At 44.3% G+C, this 27,661-nt stretch overlaps 1 protein-coding gene across 1 annotated transcript in view; it reads left to right on the top strand.

Moving 5' to 3' along the window:
- Positions 1 to 27,661, top strand: part of LOC148515088 (adhesion G protein-coupled receptor E5-like) — a 216,890-nt gene that overhangs the window by 114,772 nt on the left and 74,457 nt on the right. The window contains exons 3-4 of the mRNA XM_088480313.1: positions 25,686 to 25,739; positions 27,204 to 27,326. Coding sequence (XP_088336439.1) covers positions 25,686 to 25,739; positions 27,204 to 27,326 — 177 coding nt within the window. The remainder of the gene's footprint in view (positions 1 to 25,685; positions 25,740 to 27,203; positions 27,327 to 27,661) is intronic.

Raw genomic sequence — 27,661 nt, 5'->3', positions numbered from 1 at the left:
TCCCCTATTTTAATTTTGAGCTGTGCTGCAGCCCCACCTCTGAGGCTGCCACCAATCATAAATTACCAGGGAAGTCCAGGACCAGAGCATCGTGTCCCTCCTGGAGAGGGTCATGTTGAGAGGTATGTGACATTATTTTATAAAGTGGCTTATTTCTTGCAACTCTGCCATAGAGGCATTGGCATGTCTATAATGGGTGCAGGTTTACTTACTCACTTATCCGGAGTCCTGCACCGGCTGGCATTGCGTAACAACAGAAATTGCTGGGAAAATGGTGCTGTGGGGCAGCAGCTGCAGCAGTCTCTTATGCCTATGGGGGGGGGGAGCAATCACACTGATCACTCCCTCCCCTGGCTTTGCCTCAAACTAAGGGGGTCAAAGCACCCCTGTCCCCAGCATGAACCACCGCTACACGGTGCTGCAAAAATAAGTTTTGTCATTATTTTATCCTAAGGGGACACGGCCATGCCTCCTGAGATTAGACCACACCCCTGCATGGCTCTCAGCGCCCCTGGGTCTAGGGGGTCCCTGCACAGAACACCCTGCCCCCAAAGTATACATACCCTGCTCCGTCAAAGGGTCACTCTTTCCCAGTGACATATTCAGGAAGATGGTGCTGTGCAGTGAAGGCAAAGACTATGACACTGTGTCAGAGCTTTGCTCTCTTGTATGCATGCACCACCTTTCCGCATATCACTGGGAAGATCGAGCTAGAGAGGAGGAGGGATCTACTTACCAGAGCCTGTCAGTGTCCATTTAATCGTGAGTATTCAAGCTACTGTATATAGAGAATAATTAAATTAAGTTGTTAAGAGAGTGGGGATTAGAACCAGAAACTAATGTTATCAGTAAATAAAAATAAGTGTATTTAAATAAGAAAGTAACAGCTCTATGTTTAAATTCTGGTGAGCTATGAAAAATGATAGTTAGATTTGAGCCATATTATTGGTTGGTATCCCCTATAAATTATATAGAAACCTCTATGGAGTGTCTGTTACCAAAAATATGCTAACATAGCGAAACGCGTCAACACTAGTTGGATTTTTCTGTGAAATCTCCCTGCTGTTAGCTGATCATTAACAACTAGGCAGCAGCATAAGCTAGATCATTTCCACAATTAAAAATAGGAATGCCACTGATTGAGCAACCTAATACGAGAATAGAAGCCCTAGCTATACATCTCGAACTGTAAAAGAAAGCAGTTCCACGTCTTAGATACCATTTATTTAACTTTGAGTTTAACCATGTATTTTTTTTAATATACAGTGGAAAAGTACCATATACACCAATTTAAGATATCTGAAAATATTGTTCAAATGTTAAGTGATCTATATAAAATGGACATCTGTATATGTATTAAAGTCAAAGTAACTGCACAATATTTGTCTTTGTTACAGTTACTACTTAATTTACTGATCTCAGTCACTATTACGGATGACATCACCATGAGACACCAGCTAGGTTAGGGTTAATTTTATAAACAAGTTTTCCAACAATGCAGCTCCTCTAATGATGATAGGACTAGACATAAAACCCAGGTGGACCTATTAAGAACACCCGACACCTAGGGTAATCAGTGCACATTCACATGCAAAATTATATTACAAATGCCAATTTACTGTAGCTGCGGCAAGGGTGCACAATTTTTCTACAAAATATGACTGGAGAAATGCATTAAAAAATTTGGGAAACCATCCTGGATCCCCTAAAAGTGACAACTGAGATAGCAGGACCATATAGACGGCTGTTAGTGGCCATAAAAAATACTGGAGGTTCTTAAATGGTATCAAATGGCAGATTTCTGCCCTTTTTATTACTGAGTGGAAAGTAACAGCAAGTAAGTGCTTTTAGTCAAATGAATGTCTTTTTAGCATTTTGGGTTACAGAAAATGTGTTTTTCCAGTGTTTTCATACAAGTTTGTAAAAATTGGAATAAATACTTTTACCTGTCAGCTGCAAGATTAAAAACCCCTCTCCCTTCAATAAACCTCCACATACCTGTCCTACATCATTTACACCTCCACATACCTGTCCCACATCGCTTACACCTCCACATACCTGTCCCACATCGCTTACACCTCCACGTACCTGTCCCACATCATTTACACCTCCACGTACCTGTCCCACATAATTACAGCTCCATATATCTGCCCCACATTATGACACCTCCATGTACCTGTCCTACATCATTTGCACCTCCACATACCTGTCCCACATCATTTACACTTCCACGTACCTGTGACACATCATTTACACCTCCATGTACCTGTCCCATGTCATTTACACTTCCACAAACCTGTCCCTCATCATTTACACCTCCACGGACGTGTACCACACCATTTACACCTCCACATACCTGTCCCACATCATTACACCTCCATGTACCTGTCCTACATCATTTGCACCTCCACGAACCTGTACCACATCATTTACACCTCCACATACCTGTCCTACATCATTACACCTCCATGTACCTGTACCACATCATTTACACCTCCACATACCTAGCCCACATCATTACACCTCCACATACCTGTCCCACATCATTACACCTCCACATACCTGTCCCACATCATTACACCTCCACATACCTGTCCCACATCATTACACCTCCATGTACCTATCCTACATCACTGACACTTCCACATACCTGTCCCACATCATTACACCTCCACAAACCTATATCACATCATTTACACCTACACATACCTGTCCCACATCACTTATACCTCCACTTGCTGTATTTGTCCCACATAATTTCCACCTCCACATATCTGTCCCACATTTCCACCTCCACGTACCTGCCCCACATCATTTACACCTCCACATACTGTATTTGTCCCACATCATTTACAAGTCCACGTACCTGTGCCACATCATTTACACTTCCACATACCTGTCCCACATCATTTGTACCTCCACATACCTGCCCCACATCATTACACCTCCATGTACCTGTCCCAAGTCATTTACGCTCCCACAAACCTGTCCCACATCATTTACACCTCCACATAACTGTCTCACATCACATACACCTCCACATACCTGTCCAACATCATTACACCATCATGTACCTGTCCTACATCATTTACACCTCCACATACCTGTCCCACATCATTACACCCCCATGTACCTGTCCCGCATCATTACACCTCCATGTATCTGTCCTACATCATTTACACTTCCATGTACCTGTCCAACATAATTTGCACCTCCACATACCTGTCGCACATCATTACACCTCCATGTACCTGCCCCATGTCATTTACACTTCCACGTACCTGTACCACATCAATTACACCTCCACATACCTGTCCCACATCACTTACACCTCCACGTACCTGTGCCACATCATTTACACCTCCACATCATTTACACCTCCACGTACCTTTACCACATCATTTACACCTCCACGTACCTGCCCCACATCATTACACCTCCATATACCTGTCTCATATCATTTACACCTCCACATACCTGTCCCATGTCATTTACACTTCCACATACCTGTCCCACATCATTTACACTTCCACGTACCTGTGCCACATCATTTACACCTCCACATACCTGTCCCACATAATTTACACTTCCACGTACCTCTTCCACATCATTTACACCTCCACGTACCTTTCTCACATCATTTACACCTCCACATACCTGTCCCACAACATTATACCTCCATGTACCTGTCCTACATCATTTACACCTCCACAAACCTGTATCACATCATTTACACCTCCACATACCTGTCCCACATCATTTACACCTCCACATACTGTATTTGTCCCACATCATTTACACCTCCATGTACCTGTGCCACATCATTTACACCTCCACATACCTGTCCCATGTAATTTACACTTCCACATAACTGTCCCACATAATTTACACCTCCACAAACCTGTATCACATAATTTATGCCTCCACATACCTGTCCCACATCATTTACACCTCCTCGTACCTGTGCCACATCATTACACCTCCATGTACCTGTCCCACATCATTACACCACCATGTACCTGTCCCACATCATTACACCACCATGTACCTGTCCTACATCATTTACACCTCCACATACCTGTCCCACATCATTACACCTCCACATACCTGTCCCACATCATTACACCTCCATGTATCAGTCCTACATCATTTACACTTCCACGTACCTGTCTCACATAATTTACATCTCCACATACCTGTCCCACATAATTTACACCTCCACAAACCTGTATCACATAATTTACGGCTCCACATACCTGTCCCACATCACTTATACCTCCACTTACTGTATTTGTCCCACATCATTTCCATCTCCACATATCTGTCCCACATCATTACACCTCCACATAACTGTCCCACATTTCCACCTCCACGTACCGGCCCCACATCATTTACACTTCCACGTACCTTTCCAACATCATTTACACCTCCACATACCTGTCCGACATAATTTACACCTCCACATACCTATCCCATATCATTTACACCTCCACATACCTGTCTCACATCATTTACACCTCTACAAACCTGTCTCACATCATTTACACCTCCACATACCTGTCCCACATCACTTACACCTCCACGTATCTGTCCCCCATCATTTACACCTCCACGTACTTGTCCCCCAAAATTTACACCTCCACGTACCTGTCCCGCATCATTTACACCTCCACATACCTGTCCCACATCATTTACACCTCCACATACCTATCCCACATCATTTACACCTCCACGTACCTGTCTTCTATCATTTACACCTCCACATACCTGTCCCATATCATTTCCACATATCTGTCCCACATCACTTATACCTCATTTTACCTGTCCCACATTATTTACACCTCCACATACCTGGCAGTTTTCCAAAACCAAAATACAGTGCTCTTTATACAGATGTGAAATGCTGTATGTTGTCCTGGTAATGGGACTTATAGTCACATTTGCATGCCATGTATAATGGTGATATAGAGAGAGGTACAAGCAGTGGTATAAATTGTGGTGTAGCTAGCTAAACAGTGCCATAACTAGTGTATGGAAGTGTTGCCATCACACAGGGCAGGGGGCACTGGGGGCAGCATCGTCGCTGACTCACATCCCCTGCAAGCAGTGGTATAATCAGTGGTTAATTTCCCATTAAGCACAAGAGGCACATGCGGCATGCCAATGGGTTGCTGGGGGCGGGAAGCAATCGGGAAGCCGACTGCCTATATACCGGCAACCGGCTTCCCGACTGTCTTATCCCGGCAAGGGTGAAATGCCGGAAGACCGGCGCCCGGCATCACGATCGTAGTGATGCCGGGCGCCGCGAGCGGACAGCCGCGGGGGGGGAGGGTTAGGTTTATGGCTCCCGGGGGGGACTTAGGGATAGGCACCCCCCCGGGAGGGTTAGGGTTAGGCTAGGGGGAGGGAGGGTTAGGCACCCCCCCGGGGGACTTAGGTTTAGGCAGCGGGGAAGGGGGTGGTTAGGGTTAGGCACTTAGAGGGGGGATTAGGGTTAGGCACTTGGGGGGGAAGTTAGGGTTAAGCACCCCTAAGGAGGGTTAGGGTTGGGTTAGGTTAGTGGATACTTACCTATCCACGATCTGAATTTCCAGCGCTGTCGGGCTTCCGCTGCATCGCACTCTGCTCCTGTCGGGCTGCCGCTGACGGGAATCGAACCGCCGGCCGTGCGGCCGGCGGTATATCATGCCCATTCCCTGGGGGCGGCTCTCGGATGTTTGTTTTAATACTGCACCTGGAACCTGTAAATATGGGTATAAAATTAAAAAATAAAACAAAATGTCATAGCTCATGGCTTGTTTTATTATCACATTGCACTGACAATCTCCAAATAAGGGTTTATCAACTAATAATGAAAATAATAAATATATACACAATGTACATCAGCTGTATATTGTGTTTTTGTATAATTTGTATTTTTCAAAAGCAGAGTTTACAAGTCCTTTAAGTGAAACCTATAAGTCACCTTTATTGTGCTGCAGACGGATGTTAAAATAGGATGGAATGGATTTGCAGCTTTCCTGTTTTGCTCAGTCCTGTAATGTGCACATACTGCATGGTGCTTCCCCGCAGAGTATGAGGAGATATAACAGGAAAAACCCCTTTACAACCTGGGGAAGGGGCCACATACTCTCCTGGGCTGCTAAATTAATCTACGTTCTAAATTAAATGACAGGGCAGATTTTCTTTTTATTAATAGCTTTAATCTATAACAAGGGGCTCATTCTCAGCTGAACGATATTTGCACCTAAATCGCAGGAGCAACATGCATTCAGCGTATGTTTTACTGCAGGAGTGAACAACAGTATATACACCTGTGATAATGACTTTACAGTGATAGTAGTAAAAGCTAATATTACATTACACAATTCACACATAATATAGTTATACGTGCCTATCTCCAGTGATGTCTGCAAGAATAGATCCCACCCACGTCACTGCATCATAGCCCCACTCCCATGGCCAGGGCTGGATTAACCACTTAACTGGTTTATATATTTTCTACAAAATGTTGATTTTTGTTTTATCAGAATATGACATTAATAGCTATTTAAACCTGATGCAGTACAACTTGTCCAAATCATTGGCGCTTAACCTTACAGTAGATCAGACAGACCTGAGTGGCATACAATTTATCTCCCACTTTTCCTGGCACCATACGCAGATTAGATATCTTGGAGTAGTATTACACAGGGATCTCTCTCAAGTATTCTCTAATTTCCTCCCTCTGCTTGCTAAGTTTAGAGCAGACCTCCTTACATGGCGCTCTAAGAAGATCTCGTGGACAGAGAGGATAGGAGTTGTTAAAATAAATGTGCTGCCTAGGGTCCTTTATCTTCTGCAAACTCTCCCCATAGCGATACCTCGTTCCTGGTATACTGAGATGCATCGTATCGTTAAAGACTTTGTTTGGGCTGGCCGTAGACCTCGTTTTAAGCATGAGGTACTTTATAGGAGAAAGCATCGGGGGGACCTACAACTGCCACATTTCCTCTCTCTTTTTTTTTTTTAAAAGATTTGTTTATTTTGGATTTTCAAAAATCAAGTGATAGAAAAAATAGAAAATGTTACAGGTAGATATCAATAACAGTAAATCACAATGTGCAATAGTTATATAAAGGTAACATGGAAAAAGCAAACTGGTGTATAGATTCAGCCACTAAACATACATTAGGGAAGTAGAAATGTAGTCCCAGTTCGAATAACAATTGTATAACACTGCAAAAATAGCCCATGAACAATATTATAATATCCAAAGAAAAGTAAAACAATACATATGGATATCTGGATCAAAACACAAAGATAACAGCAAAAAATACAAATATTAGAAAAAAGGAGGGGAGGGAAAGAAAGAAAGAAAGAAAGAAAGAAAGAAAGAAAGAAAGAAAGAAAGAAAGAAAGAAAGAAAGAAAGAAAGAAAGGCAGCGTTGCAGTAGAATCAATGAAGAGAGAATATGTGGTCAATATCAGGGTGATGTACAGAGCATGTCCCCTGAGCATACATACTATATATAGGAACATCCAGGGTTACAATTGGTCAAAAGGAAATACTATACATAAGAATTTCCGTATCAAGATAACTGTGTAAATACGATGAGGTAGTCTCAAACACAAAATCTGAGCTTGTGTAGGGGAGTCGAGTGATTCAATATATGTGCCCCATTTTTTATAAAAGGATGTAACCCCTGCTTCCAGCGCAGGGAAAACTGCTGGTCTATCATAATACAGGGTCTGGAGCATAATAGACTTAACTGTTCCCAAAAAGGGAGGGGAAGGGGAGGTCCAAGCACATAAAATTACTTTTTTAGCTACGGTGACAATGACAGTCAGTAATGGGACTATGCGAGATTTATCAGGGCCCAAATCCCAGTTTGTGAAATTAGCACATAATAAGGCCAGCGGATCACTATAAAGTTTTAGGTGAAAAATAAAGTTAATAAAGATCGTTACCTTACCCAAGAACTTTGCGATCTTAGGGCATGTCCAGAAATTATGAAAAAACGTAGCATTCGGGCGCCTACATTTTAAGCAATCACCCATGTCCCCTTGCACCATAAAGCTCCAGCGAGCCTGCAAGATATATGCTCTATTAATAGTTTTATTGTGAACCTCTTGTAGCCAGGAACAGCGCAAAAATGTAAGAGTAGCATTATAAGTATGCAACAAGCAGTCCATGGAAGTGACAGTAGCCAGGTCTCTGCTCCATGATAAAATTGTATGTTTCCATACCTTGTCATGCGAACTCCCCACCAGATCTGTAGTAAGACACTTAGACCCTGATTCAGAGCCGGACGCTCGGACAGAGCACTCGCTCTGAATTTTAGAGCGGCCTCCTGGCCGCTCGTATAGCTGTGGGTGACCACCCACAGCTATACCGAGCGGCCAGGAAGATGGTCGCGACCATCGGGCTTGCGACGAGACCCTTGTGGTAGGGTCTCGTTGCCGCAAGCCCCAGAGAGCTTTCGGCTCAAACAGAGCCGAAAGCTCTCCCACTGACATCACTTGTGATGTCAGTGGGGCCGCCCCCAGACAGTAGGCGTTCTCATCGGAACGCTTCCATCTGGGCAGCCACCCCCCCGGCCCGCCACAAAGGGGGCGTGCTGTCACTCAACATCAACAGCACGCCCCCTTTGGTACGAGACCCGGACCAACGGATTGCCGGTCGCTATCTGGGTCTCGCACATGCACACGACAGAGCTGGCTCCGTAGTGCACATGCGCTCTGGGCCACCATCGACCCGGTTGCGAGTGCTCAGCGCTAGCGACCGGGTCTGAATCAGGCCCACAGTGCACATTTCCTCTCTTATTACCATGCACTCTTACTCACGAGGGTCATGGAATGGGGCAAACTACCTGATAGGAAGCAATGGGTTGACGTCGAAGTGTCTCTCCCTTCAATTAATCCAGGACTTCTTTGCCTATCAGTTCTCCCTCATGTTTCCTATCCTTTGCTGGGTCCTACTGTCTACTGTTGGCGATGTCTTCGTACCACTCAACGACTCCTTTCCCCCATCCCCTCTCCTTTAACCCCGCTATTTGGTAATCCGGCATTTGCCCTAGGGATCCCAAATAACTCATTTCAATTGTGGCATTCACAGGCAATTGCTTGATGAGTCTGGGGTTACGAGTTGTTCCTCTACTCAAGCCAAGTGCGATCTGCCTAATTGTGAGATATGGAAATACCCACAAATAAAGCACTTCCTCTAGAGCTTAGGCCCAATTAAAGTATATGCTGTAGTTGTGGGACTACTCCGTTTGAGAACATGGGTATATCCCAAGAGTCCACATCTCACCCTTTGTCCTCTATTTATACAATGTTAATTGATCACCTCTTTTCTGTTAGGCCCATTATTCATGTTATTGGGAAGCTGATTTACAGGGGCTGGTAGTGGAAGATGACTGGCCACAAATTTTCAAAAATACTTTCTGTATCTCATCGAGCATATTAGTAAAGGAAACACACAATAAAGTACTTTCTCGGTGGTATCGCTGTCCCAGTTTGTTAGCTAAAATATACCCAGGATTCTCTAATACTTGCTGGGGATGTGGGGCTGCGGTGGGTACCCCACTGCATATTTGGTGGGAGTGCTCTTTTCTCCGACTATTTTGGGATAAGGTAATTGAGACGGCTAGTCTCATCCTTCAGGAAGACTTGCCTTCATGCCCTAGTTTCTGGCTATTTAATCTCGTACGGAAACCTCATTTTAAAGAGACTCTATTTCGACATATACTTAGCGCCTCCAAGGCAGTCATCCCTGTTCACTGGAGATCTACCTCTGCCCCCTCCATGACTGAATGGTGTACATGTCTTAATCATTATATGTCTATGGATGATTTAATATTACCTCATTCAGATAATTGCCAGAATTTCACAGTGGTTTGGTACCCATGGTTACTCTACAAAGAATCAGACCATTATAAGGCGCTTTGTTGTGGTTAGGGATAGAAATGGCAGAACTTGGTGGATACCCCGCTGTTAACGCCAGCCGATTGGTCTGGTGTGTAGCTCTGTTCTCTGGTAGTGAGGCTACCCTTTTCCTTTTTCCTTCTCTTTTTTCTTTTTTTCTCTCTTTTTCTTGTTCCTTCTCTTCTTCCCTCTACCTACTGGACTTCATTTGCTACTTATGTTAATTTTTCCAATGTTATATTTTGACTTTTTATAAAATTTGACCTATTTTGTATTTTCTCCATTATAATGTTGCGTCACTTTATTGGATGGTATTCTATGTGGGACATCTTTATATTAGTATTATGTACTAGCCACCAATAAACATATATTGCATTAAAAAAATTAACAATTTTGTGGACATTTTTTTAATAAATAGTTTTATACAGTTAAAAAAAAACTTTATATATAATAATCATACTTCCACTTCTTGCAGGACTTCACAGTCTTGCAAAACGAGCAACCAGTGTCAACAGGCAATCCTAAGGAACGTTCCTGGCTTCTGGGCTTATGGTGTAATATTGGGGGTCAGGGTGCAGTATAAGGGGATCAGGTCACAGTATAGAAGGTCAGGGCAGTCGGGGCTGCAGCTGTCCCAGCAGAGAACCATGATGCTGTTGCCATTATTCAGGTTGAGGCGGTGGATCTCCTCTATCAGCTCCAATCTGGGATCTGGAGAAACACATTTGCTGTAGACAATGCATTAGGCCGGGCATCTCATAATTGGCTCTTTGGAGGGCGCACTGTGGGAAAAGAAGACGGAGCCCAGGGAGATGGAAGGTGAAGAACTGGTGTTCCAGAGAGAGAGAGAGAGAGCATTGAGCCGCTGGCTGAGACAGGGAGAGGACAGGGAAGGGACCCCCTTCCTCGGCAGCGTCTGTAACTGGGAGAGAGAAGAGAAGCTATAGCTTCCCTGATCCCACTGAGCCGGGCTGAAGGTAGACTGTCTTCCTGCAGCTGTGGGTAGCATTCTATACACAGCATGGCCGGTAGGAGGAGGCTGGGGGAAGTTTTCTGTGGCAGCCAGTTGGGCTGAACTTGGCAGCTGCTGGAACTGGAACATTAGTTTACAGCAACTGCTGGCAGGCTCCTCTAACACTGTGACCATGTCAGGGAAATCCCAGCTTGGCGTGGTTGCATCTTATGCAACAACACTAGGTAAGTGGTTAAGGATCACATGAGCCTGTGGCTGAATAGCAGAGGATCTGGGACTAGTGCTAGGTTGGTATGGCCAATGCCATGTGGACGCGTATACCCCTACATTGTTAGCCTCAAAGTCTCCCTAAATACGTAAATGTAGATAAATTGTGTAATTTTTCTGGGTAAATAGAATAAATTTTTTAATACTTATGATTTTTGCCCGGCCTTGTGGCCTGCTGGACTGTAGGTCATCATGCTGAAATGATGATGGGACTCTGTGGAGGCCGGAGCTGTAGTCCCATCTGCCCCTTTGTTAAGTCCCATTGTTGATCTGGCCCTACCCATTGCATGATGCCATGTTTCGCCTTCTTATGGTAATGGGTGTGGGGCCATGATTATACATATCACATCACCCTCACCCCTTGCACTTATACCTCCCCTCCAGAATCTCCCAGAAGGAAGGTTCCAAAAGTCGTCTAACAGAATATATTACATGTCCTGACACTGTATAGCTACTAAAATCACATTTACCATGGAAATTAGAACAAGCCTGCAAACACAAACTGAAAGTAAATTGACACACACAGGTTGGGTACAGGATGCCGGCGCTTGGGATCCCGGAGGTCAGAATCCTGACTGGGTCACAATCCCGACAGATGGAGGTAAGTATATTACCCTAACCCTCCCTTCCGGCAGCCTAAACATAACCCTCCCCCGCCATAGCCTAAATCAAACTCTACCCCCAAAGCCTAATCCACCTCCCCCTAGTGCCTAAATCCTAAAGCTCCCCCTAACCCTGTACTTACTGTCGGGATACCGGGTGGTCTGGATGACGGCGCTGGGATGCTGATTTGTGTCGGTATTCTGGTGCTGGCATTCTGAGTGCCGGCATCGCAGCAGCCGGGATAATAACTACATCCTGACACACATACATCTGTCCAGTGTCGTAACTAGGATATTTGGAGCCCAAGGCAAATTTAAAAATGGAGCCTCCCCAGCAAAAAATGGGCGTGGTCACTTAAAAATGGGGCATGTCAACATGATACACACCCCTTTATCATCACTCTGAACATTCCTTTCCATGTGCACCTTAACCCCAGTAGTGCACCATAACCCCATTAGTGCCCCTTATATAGTACCCCCAGTATGCAATGTCCCCAGTTGTGTTCCTTCTTATGCAGGCCCATAGTAGTGCCCCTTATACAGTACCCCCAGTAGTGTTCCCCCTTATGCAGCCCCCCATTAGTTCCCCTTATACAGTACCCCCAGTATGTAATGCCCCCAGTAGTGGTCCCCCTTATGCAGTGCCCTTTATATAGTGCCCCCAGTAGTAGTCCCCAGTAGAGGTTCCCCCTCCCGATGCAGTGCCCCCAGTAGTAGCCCCCCCAGTTGTAGTCCCCAGTAGTGCCCCACCCCCAGTAAAGGTCCCCCCCCAGTAATGGTGCCCCAGTAGTAGCCCCCCCGGTAGTGCAGACACACAAGATAAAAAAAAAAAAATACACTTACCTGAATCCACGCTCCGGCTCCAGCCACTCTCCTGCTGCCACCGCTGCCGCACGTCAGTCCTCCCGGGCTGGCGTGCTCTGCATTATGGGAGAGACATCATGACGTCTCTCCCATTACCCACTGCAGGAGCCGGAAGGCGGAGCTCATGAGTGAGCTCCAGCCCGGCTCTTGCAGTGGGCTCTGCAGCAGTCAATGAGTGTCTGTCTGACTCTCATTGGCTGCTGCTGCTGCAAACACATCACCGGCAGCAGTAGCCAATGAGCAGCCAATGAGTCTGACTCTCATTGGCTGCTGGTTAACACACACATCGCTGCCACGCTGGCGGCGATGTGTGTGTGTTAAACTGCACAGCCTGAGCCCGCCTCCCACCCTCCTCCTGGTGCTATTGGGTAAGCGCTCAGGAGGAGGGAAGGGGCTCGGCTGTGCAGCACAGGACCGGCGCTGGGTGCAGGGAAGCCTAGCGCCGGTCCTGTGTAAATGTGTAGCGCTGACCGCACACACTGCGGTCAGCACTACACTGCCTAACTACGACGGGCTGGACCGTGGCTGGCGGCGCCCCTGCACCGCCGGTCCTATGGCGCCCAGGGCACACGCCCTGCTCGACCCCCCTTTGTTACACCACTGCATCTGTTGCCTTCCTCTTTAACGCTCAAATGGGAATCTAATTATTTGCTTCAATTGCAAATATCATTGTAATAATGCGAATAGATCTCAGTAACTTTTCTTTTGGTATCTGTGTAAAGTGTTTATTGTAATATTTTCTATACAGGAGTCAGTGGACCCTATCTTCCAGGGAATGCTGGCACTTGTGGTTCTTCAAGTGTCAGCATGCCTTGAATGCCCTTAAAATTGTGAATGGCTAGCTGAGATTTGTAGTGTGCCAGTAAAGAAGAATATAATTTTTTTGTACAACCAAGGGGCTATTGCTATCAGCACAGGGCTGGATGTTGTTAGGGATTCTATCTCTGTGCTGACTGGCCTAGGGCTGGCTGGCACTATGGCTGAAGGATCCCAAACTGCATGCTGGTAATTAAAATTTCAGGGGGACCCCATGCTCTTTGTCCCTCCAAATTTTCCATGGTGACATATCTGCCCAAGCAGTTATCTTGCTGCCCTTAACCCCCTCTATTGTTTTGCAAGTTATTCTGGTGCATTTTCAACAAGTTTTCAACTCGCGGCCAATTACTATACAGTTGGCAACATCTGTCTGATACATTACAAAATTCAGGATGGCAACTTACATCATGGAGAAATTCCCTGAGGCGGTTTTCTGGTGACTGGTGACTATTCTCCAGAATAGTGGCAGTTTTTCAAAATCAGAAGCTATTATATTACACTCATAATATACTTGTGGAAATGATGGAAAATATATATTAAATGACATGATCTCTCCTAAAATCTGAAATGACAAAATAATGCCTCAAAGCGTTCCCTCTTTAGGCAGTACAGTCCCGATTTGGGGGCTATTTCATGATTGGCTTGGAAGGTATGTTCTGTCCACTGCTGCTCTGCATAGGGTGCTCTTGTGCAAGTGGCATGCAAATTGTGTTCTTAGGGGACAGGAGTTTTATAGGTAGAGTTGGATAAAACTTTCAGAAATCAAGGCACTTTATACACAGGGGTAGCCGTATTTAAAAGGGGATGGAAATGTGCCGGTGGAGAGAGACAGGCTGAATTTTAGCTAGAGATGGTCCTGTAGTGAGGGAGTTGAGAAATTTGAAGGGTATACAGTACAGGCGGTATGGGATTGAAATGGCAAAGGCTGTGTAGCCGCCGGTTCAAATCCCGACAGCGCTAGCCCGACGCGGAGGAAATCCCAATACCGGAGATAAGTAATCTAACCCTCCCCTCTCCTCCCCCACCTAACCCTAACCTTCCTTTAGGGGTGCCTAACCTTAACCTCCCCCCCCAGTGCCTAAACCTATCCCCCCCTCCCTAAACTTAACCCTCCTGGGGGTCCCTGACCCTAAACTCCCCCCATAGTGCCTAAACCTAAGCCCCCCTTTCCCTAGCCTAACCCTCCCCATGGGGTGCCTAAACCTAAGTCTCCCCGGGGGTCGCTAAACCTAACCCCCCCATCCCCGGCTACATCGCTACTTACCTCCGGTACTGGACGATCGGTCCGGCGTCCTGTCGGGGTCCCGGCATCGGGATTAACATAGGTGTCGTATTTTGACTCCTATGTTAAATCCCCTGCCGGGATTGTAGTGTCAAGATTTAGACGGGCGGCCATGCGGCCGCAGGTCTCATAAGTACATCCCGTACAGGCAAGTAGGCAGATTGTTGGGTGAGATGATGAGATGCGTGCAGAAACTTTGGGGGAAATGTAATAGACTGGGTGATGCAGGCATTAGCGAGTTCCCGGCGAGTCTGACAGATGTTTTAAAGGGACAATTATTTAAAAGGCAAAAACAAATTTGCCTTTTAAACGATTGATTGTTTAAAACATTGGGCAGACTCGCTGGGCGATTCCTGCATCACACAGGCTATTACATTTACCCCTTTGTCTTTAGTTATGGGAGAGAATGTACTGAGGGTGGTCTGGGGACTGTAGCAGAAGGTGGGTGGGGTCTGCAGGATTTGACCTGAGGAAATATCTTATTTCATGGTATTGATTTTGCTGTGGAAGTAGGAGGTGAGATCATGGGCTGTGAGCAATGCAATGTAAGTTCTGTATGATACTGTTTTTCTAGCTTGCCTTTAGACTTTTAGAATATGCTCATATCATGTGTAGGGGGACATGTATCAACAGTTTTTTGTGTTAAAAAAAGTGATAAAAATGGTTTTCGAGTATTTTTCACTAGAGACAAGTTTCGAGGAAATGTATCAATGTTTTTCGCATATTTTTTATTTATTTTTTTCACGACAAAGGCCCTGATTCAGACCCACTCGCAAGTGGGCGTACGTACGTTCGGCGTACGTAAAAAAATATTTAAATTCAAGCACTCGCTCTTATTTTTGTACGCAGCTAAAAATCCGCCCCAAACTCAGGCGACCCCTCCTCTAACTAACGAGCGTGCCAAATAGCGAGCGTACATCCCCGAAATGGCTTGAAGGGAACGCATGCACAAGTACAAACCGGAAGTGGGCCTGTCAGATTCCGATTACCTGCTCGTTTTTTCTGCCTACCTCCCTCAATCGTATCATGCCAATCAATGTATCAATTTGCTTAATTGGTTTTTTTTTTTCAACACAATGCAATAAACTTTAATCTTGTCCGTGTTTGTGTTTACTCGCAGAATACGTACGGCTGAAACCTTCGCTTTTATTGTTCAAAAGACATGTTAGCCACAATTAAACAATTGTTCTATTTGTTTGCATCCACACAAATTTTCTGTGGTTCATTTCTTTATTTAAATTTGCTTACGCATGTCACTGCATCAAGCCTATCATAACTCTCAAGAGATTTGTGGCCCTGTCAAACACATGACTCATACACTAACCAATAGAATTTGTCCTGTTAATTTCCCAAATACATTAGCCAATCAAATTTTTTTTTGGTGCTTTATTAAAAATAATTTTCTAAAAATACACCATTGCCATCATGAGATCCGCCGCATTCACCAGGCGCGAACTGCTGGTGCTCACGGAGGTGATGGACAGGCGGATCACCAGTCAGCCTCCACCCATCTCAAATAGCAGAAAGCGTTCCGCATATGCGGAGGTACGTCGCCGCCTGCGCTCCTTCGGCTCACGCCGACATATTGGCCAGCTGGAGCGCAGGTGGTCGGACCTGCACCGGCGTACGCCCCGCTTGCTGGCATGCTTTCGCATGCAGATCGAGGAAAGTAAGTTTTATGGACTGTGGTTTTCAAGTTTATCTTGTGGGCCCTAACTGCGTGTGCATGTTTTCATGTCTGTCCTATTTAGTCATTGTAGTCATATCTGCATGTGCATGTTTTCATGTCCGTCCTATTTAGTCATTGTAGTCATATCTGCATGTGCATGTTTTCATGTCTGTCCTATTTAGTCATTGTAGTCATATCTGCATGTGCATGTTTTCATGTCTGTCCTATTTAGTCATTGTACTTATATATATATTTTTTTTTTTAATTTGGATTCATGTTGAAACTAACCACAATATTTTTTACATCTTTTAGGGGCACAGCAAAGACTACGGCGTCATCGGCAGACAAGACGCCGGTCCCGGCCCCTCTCTCCAACCCCCAATTCCTCAATTACCCCCTCCTCCCCAGACCCTGTGGCCGAGATTTCTGGTCTACTTCCCCTCCAGCCCAATTCCCCCTCTCCTCCATCCGCCCCTCCTCCAAATACCCCCTCCCAGGATTCTTCCAACACCCTGCCCCTAGGTTTGGGGAATGTAGCCACCTCCGAGGTGGTCAAGGGAGTGGCTTCTCGCTCTGGCGTTTTGACGAACGGTATGTTTATTTTTTTTGTTTTGGGCACCACAAACTGTTTGTATGTAATCATGTGTTGTCCCCATTTTTGTTGGCTTTCTGTCGCCTTAGGGTATTTTTGGGGGTTGTCTTTACCTGTTCCTGCTGATTTCACCATACACATATCACACCTGTGTGCATTTTTTTAGGGCCCTTGTATTTTTGGGCTAGGACATTTTGGGGTGCTGGGTTTTATCCGTGTAATGTTTTTTTTTGCCACAAGCTTTTAAGTTTTGGTTTGCTTGTTTTGTGTTTTTTTTGAATGTTGCTTCATTATTGATGTATTAATCCCCAAACTTTTCTCACCCACAGAGGAACAGAGGCGTCGGGCAGAAATCTGTCAGTGTGTGGCACGTATGCGGGAGCAAGTCACCGGGCTTCTGCAGGGCCTTGACCATCTGCCGGTCCTCCTTAGGAATTAGTTTTTTTTTTTTTTTTTTTCAAATTGTTTACAAATAAATCAGTTTTAATTCACGCTCTGTCTCATGCGTTTTTAGTAAATCCAAGATTCTTTACACTGACATAAGTAGACTCTTCAAGCAAGGATTGCCAAAGAATCTCACTACAGATTGTGTGATGTATTTTGAAGGCAAACAGGCACAAGAAACACCTCCCAGTACCAATGTCATTTTCCTTTTTTGGGGTGGACAACATGATAGTTTACAACATTTTACAGGTTCCTATTTGGTGGCCAATCTGCTTAGGCCAATCTTACGAAGGCAACTGATTGTACAGGATTCCTTGGTGTGTTGGTTAGTACCCTGAAAACATATTACATTTTAGCTCCACTTGCTTCATTACTGGGTTACCCCTTAGGTAAAATTAACGTTTGGGAGTTTGTTTACACTTGCTTCTAACGTGCCCAAAAAGGAAACAAATTACACTCTCCAAATATTTATTCACAACAGAAATCAAAAAACAAAGTGGTCACTCACAAACAAAACACACAGTGATAATCAGAAATACACCACATACCAAAAACAGGAAACAAACACACAACAAATCAAGAACTGGTTGACGAAGGTCCATGCCCACATGATTTCAAAAATATGGCGTTGCAATATGGGTGTCATAATATATTCCAGAAGTTTCCACATAAAGGTTTTTGAAGGGTATCAGGAAGTAGTCATCGTGGGAGTGGCAAAGATTATGCAAACAAACAGAAGATGGTGCAAGAATTAATATCAAAAAAGATGAACGCCAAAAAACCTTAACAAATTAGGTATACACACTGTTGTTTGGTCAATAATTACCTAAAATATCGGGCCACCACATCATCGTGTATGGCCCCCCCACATACTGACCTCCGACCAACCTCGGGGGGGCCATCCTCAGGTAAGGCATCCTCTGGCTGCATTGGCACACCACTCCTTATGGCGATGTTGTGAAATATCCCACACAGGACCACAATTTTCAAAACCATATCCGGCAAATACATGAGCTCGCCACCAGAGTGGTGGAGGCATCTGAATCGGCCTTTTAAAAGGTCGATACAGCGCTCCACCACTTGCCTGGTGGCTGTAAGTGCGGTATTAAACTCACTTTGTGGGCCTGGTGTGGGAGCCAAATAAGGAGTGAGCAACCAGGGCATGCAAGGGTATCCACTGTCTCCTGTGAAAAAGAATCGACAACATCAGGATCACTGTGTATCAAGCTTAACATTGTTATGTACTAAAGGTCTCCACTTACCCAGAAGCCACGCATCACCAGCTTGTAGGTTGTTTAATTTGTGCCATATCCCTGATTGCCGGATGACGAAGGAGTCATGTGCACTTCCTGGTAATTTTGCATTCAGGGACAGGATCTGGAGGGAGGCATCACATACCACCATTACATTCAGGGAGTGATAGTGTTTCCGGTTGCGAAATATTGCCTCCAGCCGTGCTGGAGGCTGAAGTGGTATGTGAGTACCATCCACAACCCCTATGATGTGTGGGAAGCCAGCTATTTGGTAAAAATTGGCCTTGGCCACACTAAGGGCACCCATATCCAAAGGCATTTTAATAAAATGATGGAGGTGCTTGAAAAGTGCCTCCATCACTGCCCTCAGGATCCTGGAAAAGGAGGATTGGGAGATGCCCGCCACTATTCCCACCGTTGTTTGAAACGATCCTGAGGCACAGAAATGTAACACCGCCATAAATTGCGTAAGTGGTGGTATTGCTGTTGGACTGTCAATTTGCCGCTCAAGATCACTTTCTATTAATGAGAGAGTGTCTATGATGATTTTGGGAGGAAGACGGTAGCGTCTTAAAACCTCATCATCGGGCATTACAAAAAGGGTGACACGTGTTCGAAATATCTGGGGCCTTGCACGCCTACGATGCCTACGCCTGGGACGAGATTGAGGTTGGTCGGCTTCCGGGAGCATGGCCAGAACAATGCGCCCAAGATCAACCTGAAATGGCAAGATTTGAATGTAAGGCTTTGGACCCACCCCAAAAGAAAATTAAAACAACTTAGATTGATGATACCATCCATTGCTGCTTACATGCCGGGGTATTGTCATGATATGTCAAAACTGAAAATAATCCCAATATTAATTTGTAAAAGTTTAGTCTGTGCATTTATGTTTCTAAATTTGGTGCTAGACAAAACATAAAATAGGCGAAACACACATTTGGGCAAAGAGCAAAACGACATTGCACACAGTACATCAAAATGGGGTCAAATGTAAGCCAAAAATGCTAAAGGGCAACCACAAACAATTTTACAGGATGAATAAGCATTTAAAAATGCGCTAATTAGTTTGCAAATACAAGTTAATAAACAAACAGAGAAAAATGCGCTAATTAGTTCGCAAATACAAGTTAATAAACAAACAGAGAAAAATGCGCTAATTAGTTCGCCAATACAAGTCACTATACAAACAGAGAAAAATGCGCTAATTAGTTCGCAAATACAAGTTAATAAACAAACAGAGAAAAATGCGCTAATTAGTTCGCAAATACAAGTTAATAAACAAACAGAGAAAAATGCGCTAATTAGTTCGCAAATACAAGTTAAAAAATGGACTTACCAAGAGCAAATATATAAGATTCCCAATCAAAAGGTCTTTGGGTCCGAAATAAAAAAAAACCTAAAAGAGATGAAATTATGGATCAAAAAAATACGAACAATAACAAACAAAAGGAGACACCAATTGAACCAAAGTTAGACTTCACAAAACTTACCAAATCAAGAAACGAGGCCAAAAAAAAATCCCCAAAAAAACCGAACGGAAAATAAAAACGCAAATCTAGCAAACAAAATAAACTCCAAACGCCAACTCCTTAATCCGCAAACAAGAAACTCCAACCAAGGTAACCTCCAACAATCCAAAAACGCCACCTCGACTCGAGACACACCAAGCCATAAATAGTGTTTAGTTTCCCGCACAAATTAAGGAAGGATCAGAGGAACGCACAATCAATGATGCGGCCGCAAAATAAGGACGCATGTATAAATACGTCACGAAACAACATTTAAATTCTGGTGTATTTCTTGTTTGGACCTCAGACATGGCGACAGACCAGGGAAACAATGGACAAGAGTCAGGCAGTAAGTCTTTCATGCATTTTGTCTCAATGATTAATTTGAAACATAAGATTGGGCAAGTTGTGAATTTGGGAAATCTGCATATTTACACAAATAGGTGAGGTGGATGACATGGAAGAGGGTGCTGGGCCCAGTATTCCGGCCAAAGCTGCCAAAAAGAAAAGGCAGCCACATTTCACAAGAAAGGAGATGGAGGTTTTGATTCAGAAGTGTGTGGACATCCTGCCACAGGCAGACAGGAATATGAGTACAAGCCAGAAGTGGAGAATGTGGGAAGAGGTAGCCGTTGCTGTCAATAGGGTGGGTGATTATGTCCGTCTAGCCCGGGATGTCAAACGGCGGTAAGTAAACACTTGCCCCCCCTATAAACAAACCCCATTTTAAACAAAAGGATAATGGTTCCCATTTTATCCCACAGATGGGGCGACTTCAAATATCGCCTAAAGCAAAAACTCGCGGACAGGGCTAGGCATGCAAGGGGGACAGGTGGGGGTCCCACCCCTGTGTCATTGGAGTTGACGGATTTAGAAGAGCTGGCACAGGGGTGTGTGCAGCCTGTGGAGGTGTTTGGCGTGTCCAACATGGATACGGACATGCCAGACTTTGCGGCTCCTCATGTTGTCCCAGGTAAATCTTGTGATGTCACCAACTCTGAAATGTTATTGGGCCAATATGTAGATTCTAATGTGAGTCTTTTCTCATTTTTCCTAACAGAGACACAGGCGGATGAGTCTGCTCCAGAGGGGAGCCTTGGACGCAGAATTTCTGCTGGCTCTGCAGGGGAGGAACCAGTACATCCGGCTGAGGACCCTGCAGAAGCCAGTCCAGGGCAATCCCCCTCGCAGGCAGTGGCCCTCCTCACAGAACTCAATTTCAAATCGGATTTCCATACGGAGATTCTGCAGAGGATGGACGCCAGTCTGCTACGGGTGGCTGAGGCCCTGGAACAAAATGCTGCGGCCAACGTGACCATTGGTCAGGCCCTGGCGGAAAATACCAGGGCCAACATCCGCATCGCCAATGCCCTGGAGCAGCTCGTTCGCCAGCACATGGTGGAGCCGACCTCCCTTCCTGCCGGAACATCAGGATCCTCCACCTCTGGCACAAGATCAGCCAATCCTCCAAATGTGCCTAGCCCTGTGCCTAGTCCAGAGGCCACAACATCTGCTTCTGGACAGTCAAGCCCGATGACATCCCGGACCCGGTCTGGCGCCCTCCCTCCCCCAGCCAAACGGGTGAAAAAACGGTGACAGCAATGGCGACTTTTCCCACACTCCTTCTGTGCTTAGCTCATATTCCTTTCTGGTCAAAACTTCCCTCTCCTTTCTTGTGAATTGTTTTTAATTTTGTGTTCTACATTTCATAAATCTTTTATGTTGGCCCAATTATTGTAACTTTGGGAATGAACCCTGCTAAAAAACTTTTCCACAAATTGGTTTTTTTTTTTTTTTTTTGTTTGAGCAATAAAAAAAAAGTAAAAAACTGACATTGTATTCTCACATTATTGTCAAAATGGATTACATTTAATCCTGGGCCAAAAGGCACAAACTGGCAAAAACCACATTTTACATGCCCCCCAAAAAAAGGGCTCTTTAAGGAACGTTTCAAATTTAACATAACTATGCAAATTCAACAGGCCAAAAGAAAAAGGTAAAAACCAAAAAAACATGATGACATTATTGTTACAATAGGCCCTAACCAACAAATTGAGCCCAAAAGAAACAACCACAAATGTACGTAAATTGATTGTGTAATCATCACATTAGCAGCTATGATTTCCACCTGCGTACGCTTTTGTGCTAACACAAAAAACTGCTTTCAAAACACATACCAAGCCGGTTTTCAATCCAACACTAATTGCTGTTCTGACCACCCGCGATTAATCGCAGCAACATCGTGGAGTGCCGGGATGGAGGAGAAGGCCATCGCCAATGTGGTCGAGTAATCCAGACCCTAAGCTGTGCGAGCATTTTGAAGGGAAAGAGGATCATCCAGTGACGTATGAGTCGGTCTGTACACATTTTACGCTCGTATCTGCTAATGTATGTACGCCCCAAAAACGCCTCGCCACGCCTGCGTTTTTCCATCTCCACCCCAGTCAACACCCAAAAACGCCCTGTTCTGTCAATCACATTTGACATGTCACTTCCTGTACGCTATTTGACGAACGAGACCAAAAAACCTCGCAATCTGCCGTACGCACATGCGCAGTGTTACACCGACGCAGGCGCGGTTAGTCAACATCGGAACGCAACGAGCGTACTGCTGTTTGCGTACGGCTCTGAATGAGGGCCAAAGTATGGTTTTCGTTTTTTTTATTATATCGTTTTTTTTGTTGTAATTGAAATCAATGAGAGCCTTATGTATCATAATTTTATCGTTTTTTTGAAACAAAAATTATCGTGTTTTTTTTCGACATACTTTGGCTGGCGTTAATTATATTCCAGCAGCACTGATGTTGAAATAAGCTATGTTAGTTATTGCTATTTAGATGAAAATAATGAAATTTAAATAATCAGTATTACTTGTAATCTTTTTGTGTATATATATTGTGACAGTATCTACAGAGGTGGCACTGGTGAGCAGCAGATTCTGTGTGGGGCAGGGGAGATCCGCCCACACAGACTAGAAAGGCATTGTGCGAAGATAACTAATAGCTGCCTTGTGGATAGATCTCAGGTGTTGGCTGATGAGAAGGCAGACCAGTCAGGCTGCTGTGGGAAACAATCTATGTGGGATTGTGGCAGCCAGAGAGCCCAGTGAAGCTAAGCGAGCCATTGGGGGCCAGGAGGCCTGTGTCTGGACCTTGCAGGAGGCAATAGTGGACCACAAACTCTCGGACTGTGTGACATTGGAGCAGTGAAAGGAAGCCAGGGCCTATATCTACATACATATACAGGGAAGGCCACCAGGACTGTGTTTGTGTAGCTGTGGCAGCCAAGCCAAGCCAGGCTGGAGCCGGCGATAGACCTGCAAGAAGCAGGCAGGGACTTTGTTGGCAGACTAGCTGCACCACATTAGAGAGGGCTCAAGAAGTGAGTTAGATGCCCTAAACAGGGGCTAGGTTGTTTATTATTTTCTGTTACTTTCTGTTCGTATGTATATATGAGTGTGTGTGTATATATATATATATGTATATATATATATATATATATATATATATATACATACACATACAGTCAGGTGCATAAATATTGGGACATTGACAGAATTTTCATATTTTGGCCTCTATTCACCACCACAATGGCTTTGAAATGAAACAAACAAGATATGCTTTAACTGCAGACTTTCAGATTTAATTTGAGGGTAATTACATCCAAATCAGGTGAACGGTGTAGGAATTACAACGGTTTCTATATGTGCCTCCCACTTTTTAAGGGGCCAAAAGTAATGGGACTATCAACTCAAAAGCTATTTCATGGACAGGTGTGGGCTATTCCCTCGTTATTTCATTATCAATTAAGCAGGTAAAAGGTCTGGAGTTGATTCTAGGTGTGACATTTGCATTTGGAATCAGTTGCTGTCGACTCTCAATATGAGATCCAAAGAGCTGTCACTATCAGTGAAGCAAGCCATCATTAGGCTGAAAAATCAAAACAAACCCATCAGAGTGATAGCAAAACCATTAAGTGTGGCCAAATCAACTGTTTGGAACATTCTTAAAAAGAAAGAATGCACCGGAGAGCTCAGCAACACCAAAAGACCCGGAAGACCACGGAAAACAACTGTGGTGAATGACAGAAGAATTATTTCCCTGGTGAAGAAAAACCCCTTCACAACAGTTGGCCAAATCAAGAACACTCTCCATGAGGTAGGTGTATAAGTGTCAAAGTCAACAATCAAGAGAAGACTTCACAAGAGTGAATATAGAGGGTTCACCACAAGATGTAAACCATTGGTGAGCCTCAAAAACAGGAAGACCAGATTAGAGTTTGCCAAACAACATCTAAAAAAGCCATTACAGTTCTGGAACAACATCCTATAGACAGATGAGACAAAGATGAACTTGTACCAGAGTGATGGGAAGAGAAGAGTATGGAGAAGGAAAGGAACTGCTCATGATCCAAAACATACCACCTCATCAGTGAAGCATGGTGGTGGTAATGTCATGGCGTGGGCATGTATGGCTGCCAATGGAACTTTTTCCCTTGTATTTATTGATGATGTGACTGCTGACAAAAGCAGCGGAATGAATTCTGAAGTGTTTCGGGCAATATTATATGCTTATATTCAGTCAAATGCTTCAGAACTCATTGGACGGCGCTTCACAGTGCAGATGGACAATGACCCGAAGCATACTGCAAAAGCAACCAAAGAGTTTTTTAAGGCTAAAAAGTGGAATGTTATGCAATGGCCAAGTCAATCCACTGACCTGAATCCGAATGCATTTCACTTGATGAAGACAAAACTGAAGGGAAAATGCCCCAAGAACAAGCAGGAACTGAATACATTTGCAGTAGAGGCCTGGCAGAGCATCACCAGGGATGAAACCCAGCGTCTGGAGATGTCTATGCGTTCCAGACTTCAGGCTGTAATTGCCTGCAAAGGATTTGCAACAAAGTATTAAAAAGTGAAAGTTAGATTTAGGATTGTTTAGTTTGTCCCATTACTTTTGGCCCCTTAAAAAGTGGGAGGCACATATAGAAACCGTTGTAAATCTGAAAGTCTGCAGTTAAAGCACATCTTGTTTGTTTCATTACAAAGCCATTGTGGTGGTGAATAGAGGCCAAAATATGAAAATTCTGTCAATGTCCAAATATTGCACCTGACTGTGTGTATATATATATATATATATATATATATATATATATATATATATATAATGACCCATAGAAGAAATTTAGAAGTTTTTGTAGGGAAAATCAGGAGAAACTAAAGGGGAGGGGAAATCTAGTATCAAGAGATTCCTTTATTTTGATGAACCACTAGAATTCCGCTCGTCACATGCAAAAATTATCACAATTTCAGGGGGTTTATCACATTTCCATTTTTGGCGAAAATACATGATACATATGACAATAAAAAAAGCGAAAAGATGGCGATAAATACATGATGTCTGGCAAAAAGAAACAGGATCTTTTCGCATTTTTTGATACATCAGCCCCGTAGTCTTCAATGTTATATTATATGGATTAATATAACTTTTTGTTTTCATTACAGGATATGTCATGAGCACGACAAGTTTGGGAAATCCATGTTCTCAAAAACCCACAAGTACGTATCACTGTCTCCCAATGAGGATGGACGGATAATTTCTATGTGATAACTTTGTCCTAAGGAAGTAATAGATTGATGGCGCTAATGAGCAGACAGTGTATGTAATTTTATTTATATGGTATTTAAGGAGGGAGGACAATCATTTTCCAGTGAATCAGGGCCTGGAATAAGTAAACACTAGAAATGAATGTGGTTATTCTGACATTTTATGTGTAATTTTATATTTTACTAATATGTTTTATAAGTTTTAAGGTTGGTGTCACATGTGCTGTTCCCATCTAGCACCCAGTCTATGTGGTGCCCTGCAACCACCCTGGCAGCACTCTTGTGCCCAACTATTTTTCTATTCCACATGTACTGTATGATAAGACCTAATTTATACAAGCATTTAATATTTATAACATGGAAATAATAAATGATTAACATTTCAATTAGCCAGAAAATTAGGTTGCACAACTGTTTACCACAGGTAAAAGACGCAACTGCGATGTTTTGCCATTCAATTAGAAATCTGCATTAAATTGGATTTCAATGGGAGTTAAGGCAGCTGTTAGTTTGCACTATAAATCAGGTTGGTTTTATATTTTAAATGATTGCTACTTTAATAATACGGGTAAACTAGCTAGAATCATGCACCTTCTCCCAGGCTATTACATAAGGCTCTATGGGCCTGATTCAGAGCCGCTCGCGAGCGATGAGCGCTCGCAAGCGGGTCGATGGTGCCCAAGTGCGAATGCGCACGACGGAGGCGGCTCCATCGTGCGCATGCGCGAGACCCGAATAACGACGGCCAAGCTGTCGTTAAGGTCTCGCACCAAAGGGGGCGTGCTGTCGATGGTGATTGACAGCACTCCCCCTTTGGTGGGCGTGCCAGGGGCGTGGCTGCCCAGATGGAGGCGTTCCCATGGGAACGCCTACTGTCTGGGTCCGGCCCCACTGACATCACTAGTGATGTCAGTGGGAGTGCTCTCGGCTCTGATAGAGCCAAAAGCACTCCCGGGCTTGCGGCAGCGAGACCCTACCGCAGGGTCTCGTCGCAAGCCCGATGGTCGCGATGGTCTTGACCATCGTGACCATCATTTTGGCCGCTCGCTATAGCTGTGGGTGGTCACCCACAGCTATGCGAGCGGCCAGGAGGCCACTCCAAAATGAAGGAGGGACGGCCCTGATTCAGAGCGAGCGCTCTGTCAGAGCGTCCGGCTCTGAATCAGGGCCTATGTACCTAATTATCAGATGGGATGCCATATTGTTGGGGATTATGGAGAGCTCTAGGGGCAGAAGCACAGAGTAAGAGGACTGGGGACAAAAATGGAAATCTTGGTCTGAATGAAGCCATTAGGGGAAATAATAGGTGTTGTGATTTACTATGTTTTAATTGTTAAATAATGATTTTTGCACATGGATATAAACACAAGAATGATGTTATTCTGTGCCCTGATGTATTACTCTATCATCCTACAGATGGAACACTGTGTGATGGGGATGTGCTGTGCCCGCCGTCACATGACTGTTTTAATACATCACTCTGTGTCTGTATGGATGGATTCTATAAAGTGACCTTTGGAAATACATTCACCTGTGATGGTGAGTAAAGTGCATAGTTACAGGCACAGTGGCCATATGGTTATGTTTACACTTCAGTTTCATGAATGATTTTTTTTTAGATTTTAATCAAATACAGTTCTAAGTACTTATTGTATGGCAACAAAAAATCCTGTACATTATTAAAACTAAAAGGACTTGAATAGTAACAATGTGAAGTGTTTGGGAATACAAAGGGGACAGGTGGGATGATCATAGGCAGCAATAACTTGCAGACCTTGGTATTGTGACCTATAGTCTGTCTCTGTCTGGATGCTGGGATGTGGGCAGCTGTAGGAAGCCACCACCACATAGAGGCAAAAGTCACCCATCCATTT

This window comes from Taudactylus pleione, unplaced genomic scaffold (assembly GCF_031769625.1).
Source record: "Taudactylus pleione unplaced genomic scaffold, aTauple2 ptg000253l, whole genome shotgun sequence".
Classification (NCBI taxonomy): Eukaryota; Metazoa; Chordata; class Amphibia; order Anura; family Myobatrachidae; genus Taudactylus; species Taudactylus pleione.
This window is presented reverse-complemented; position numbering and strand designations above follow the sequence as displayed.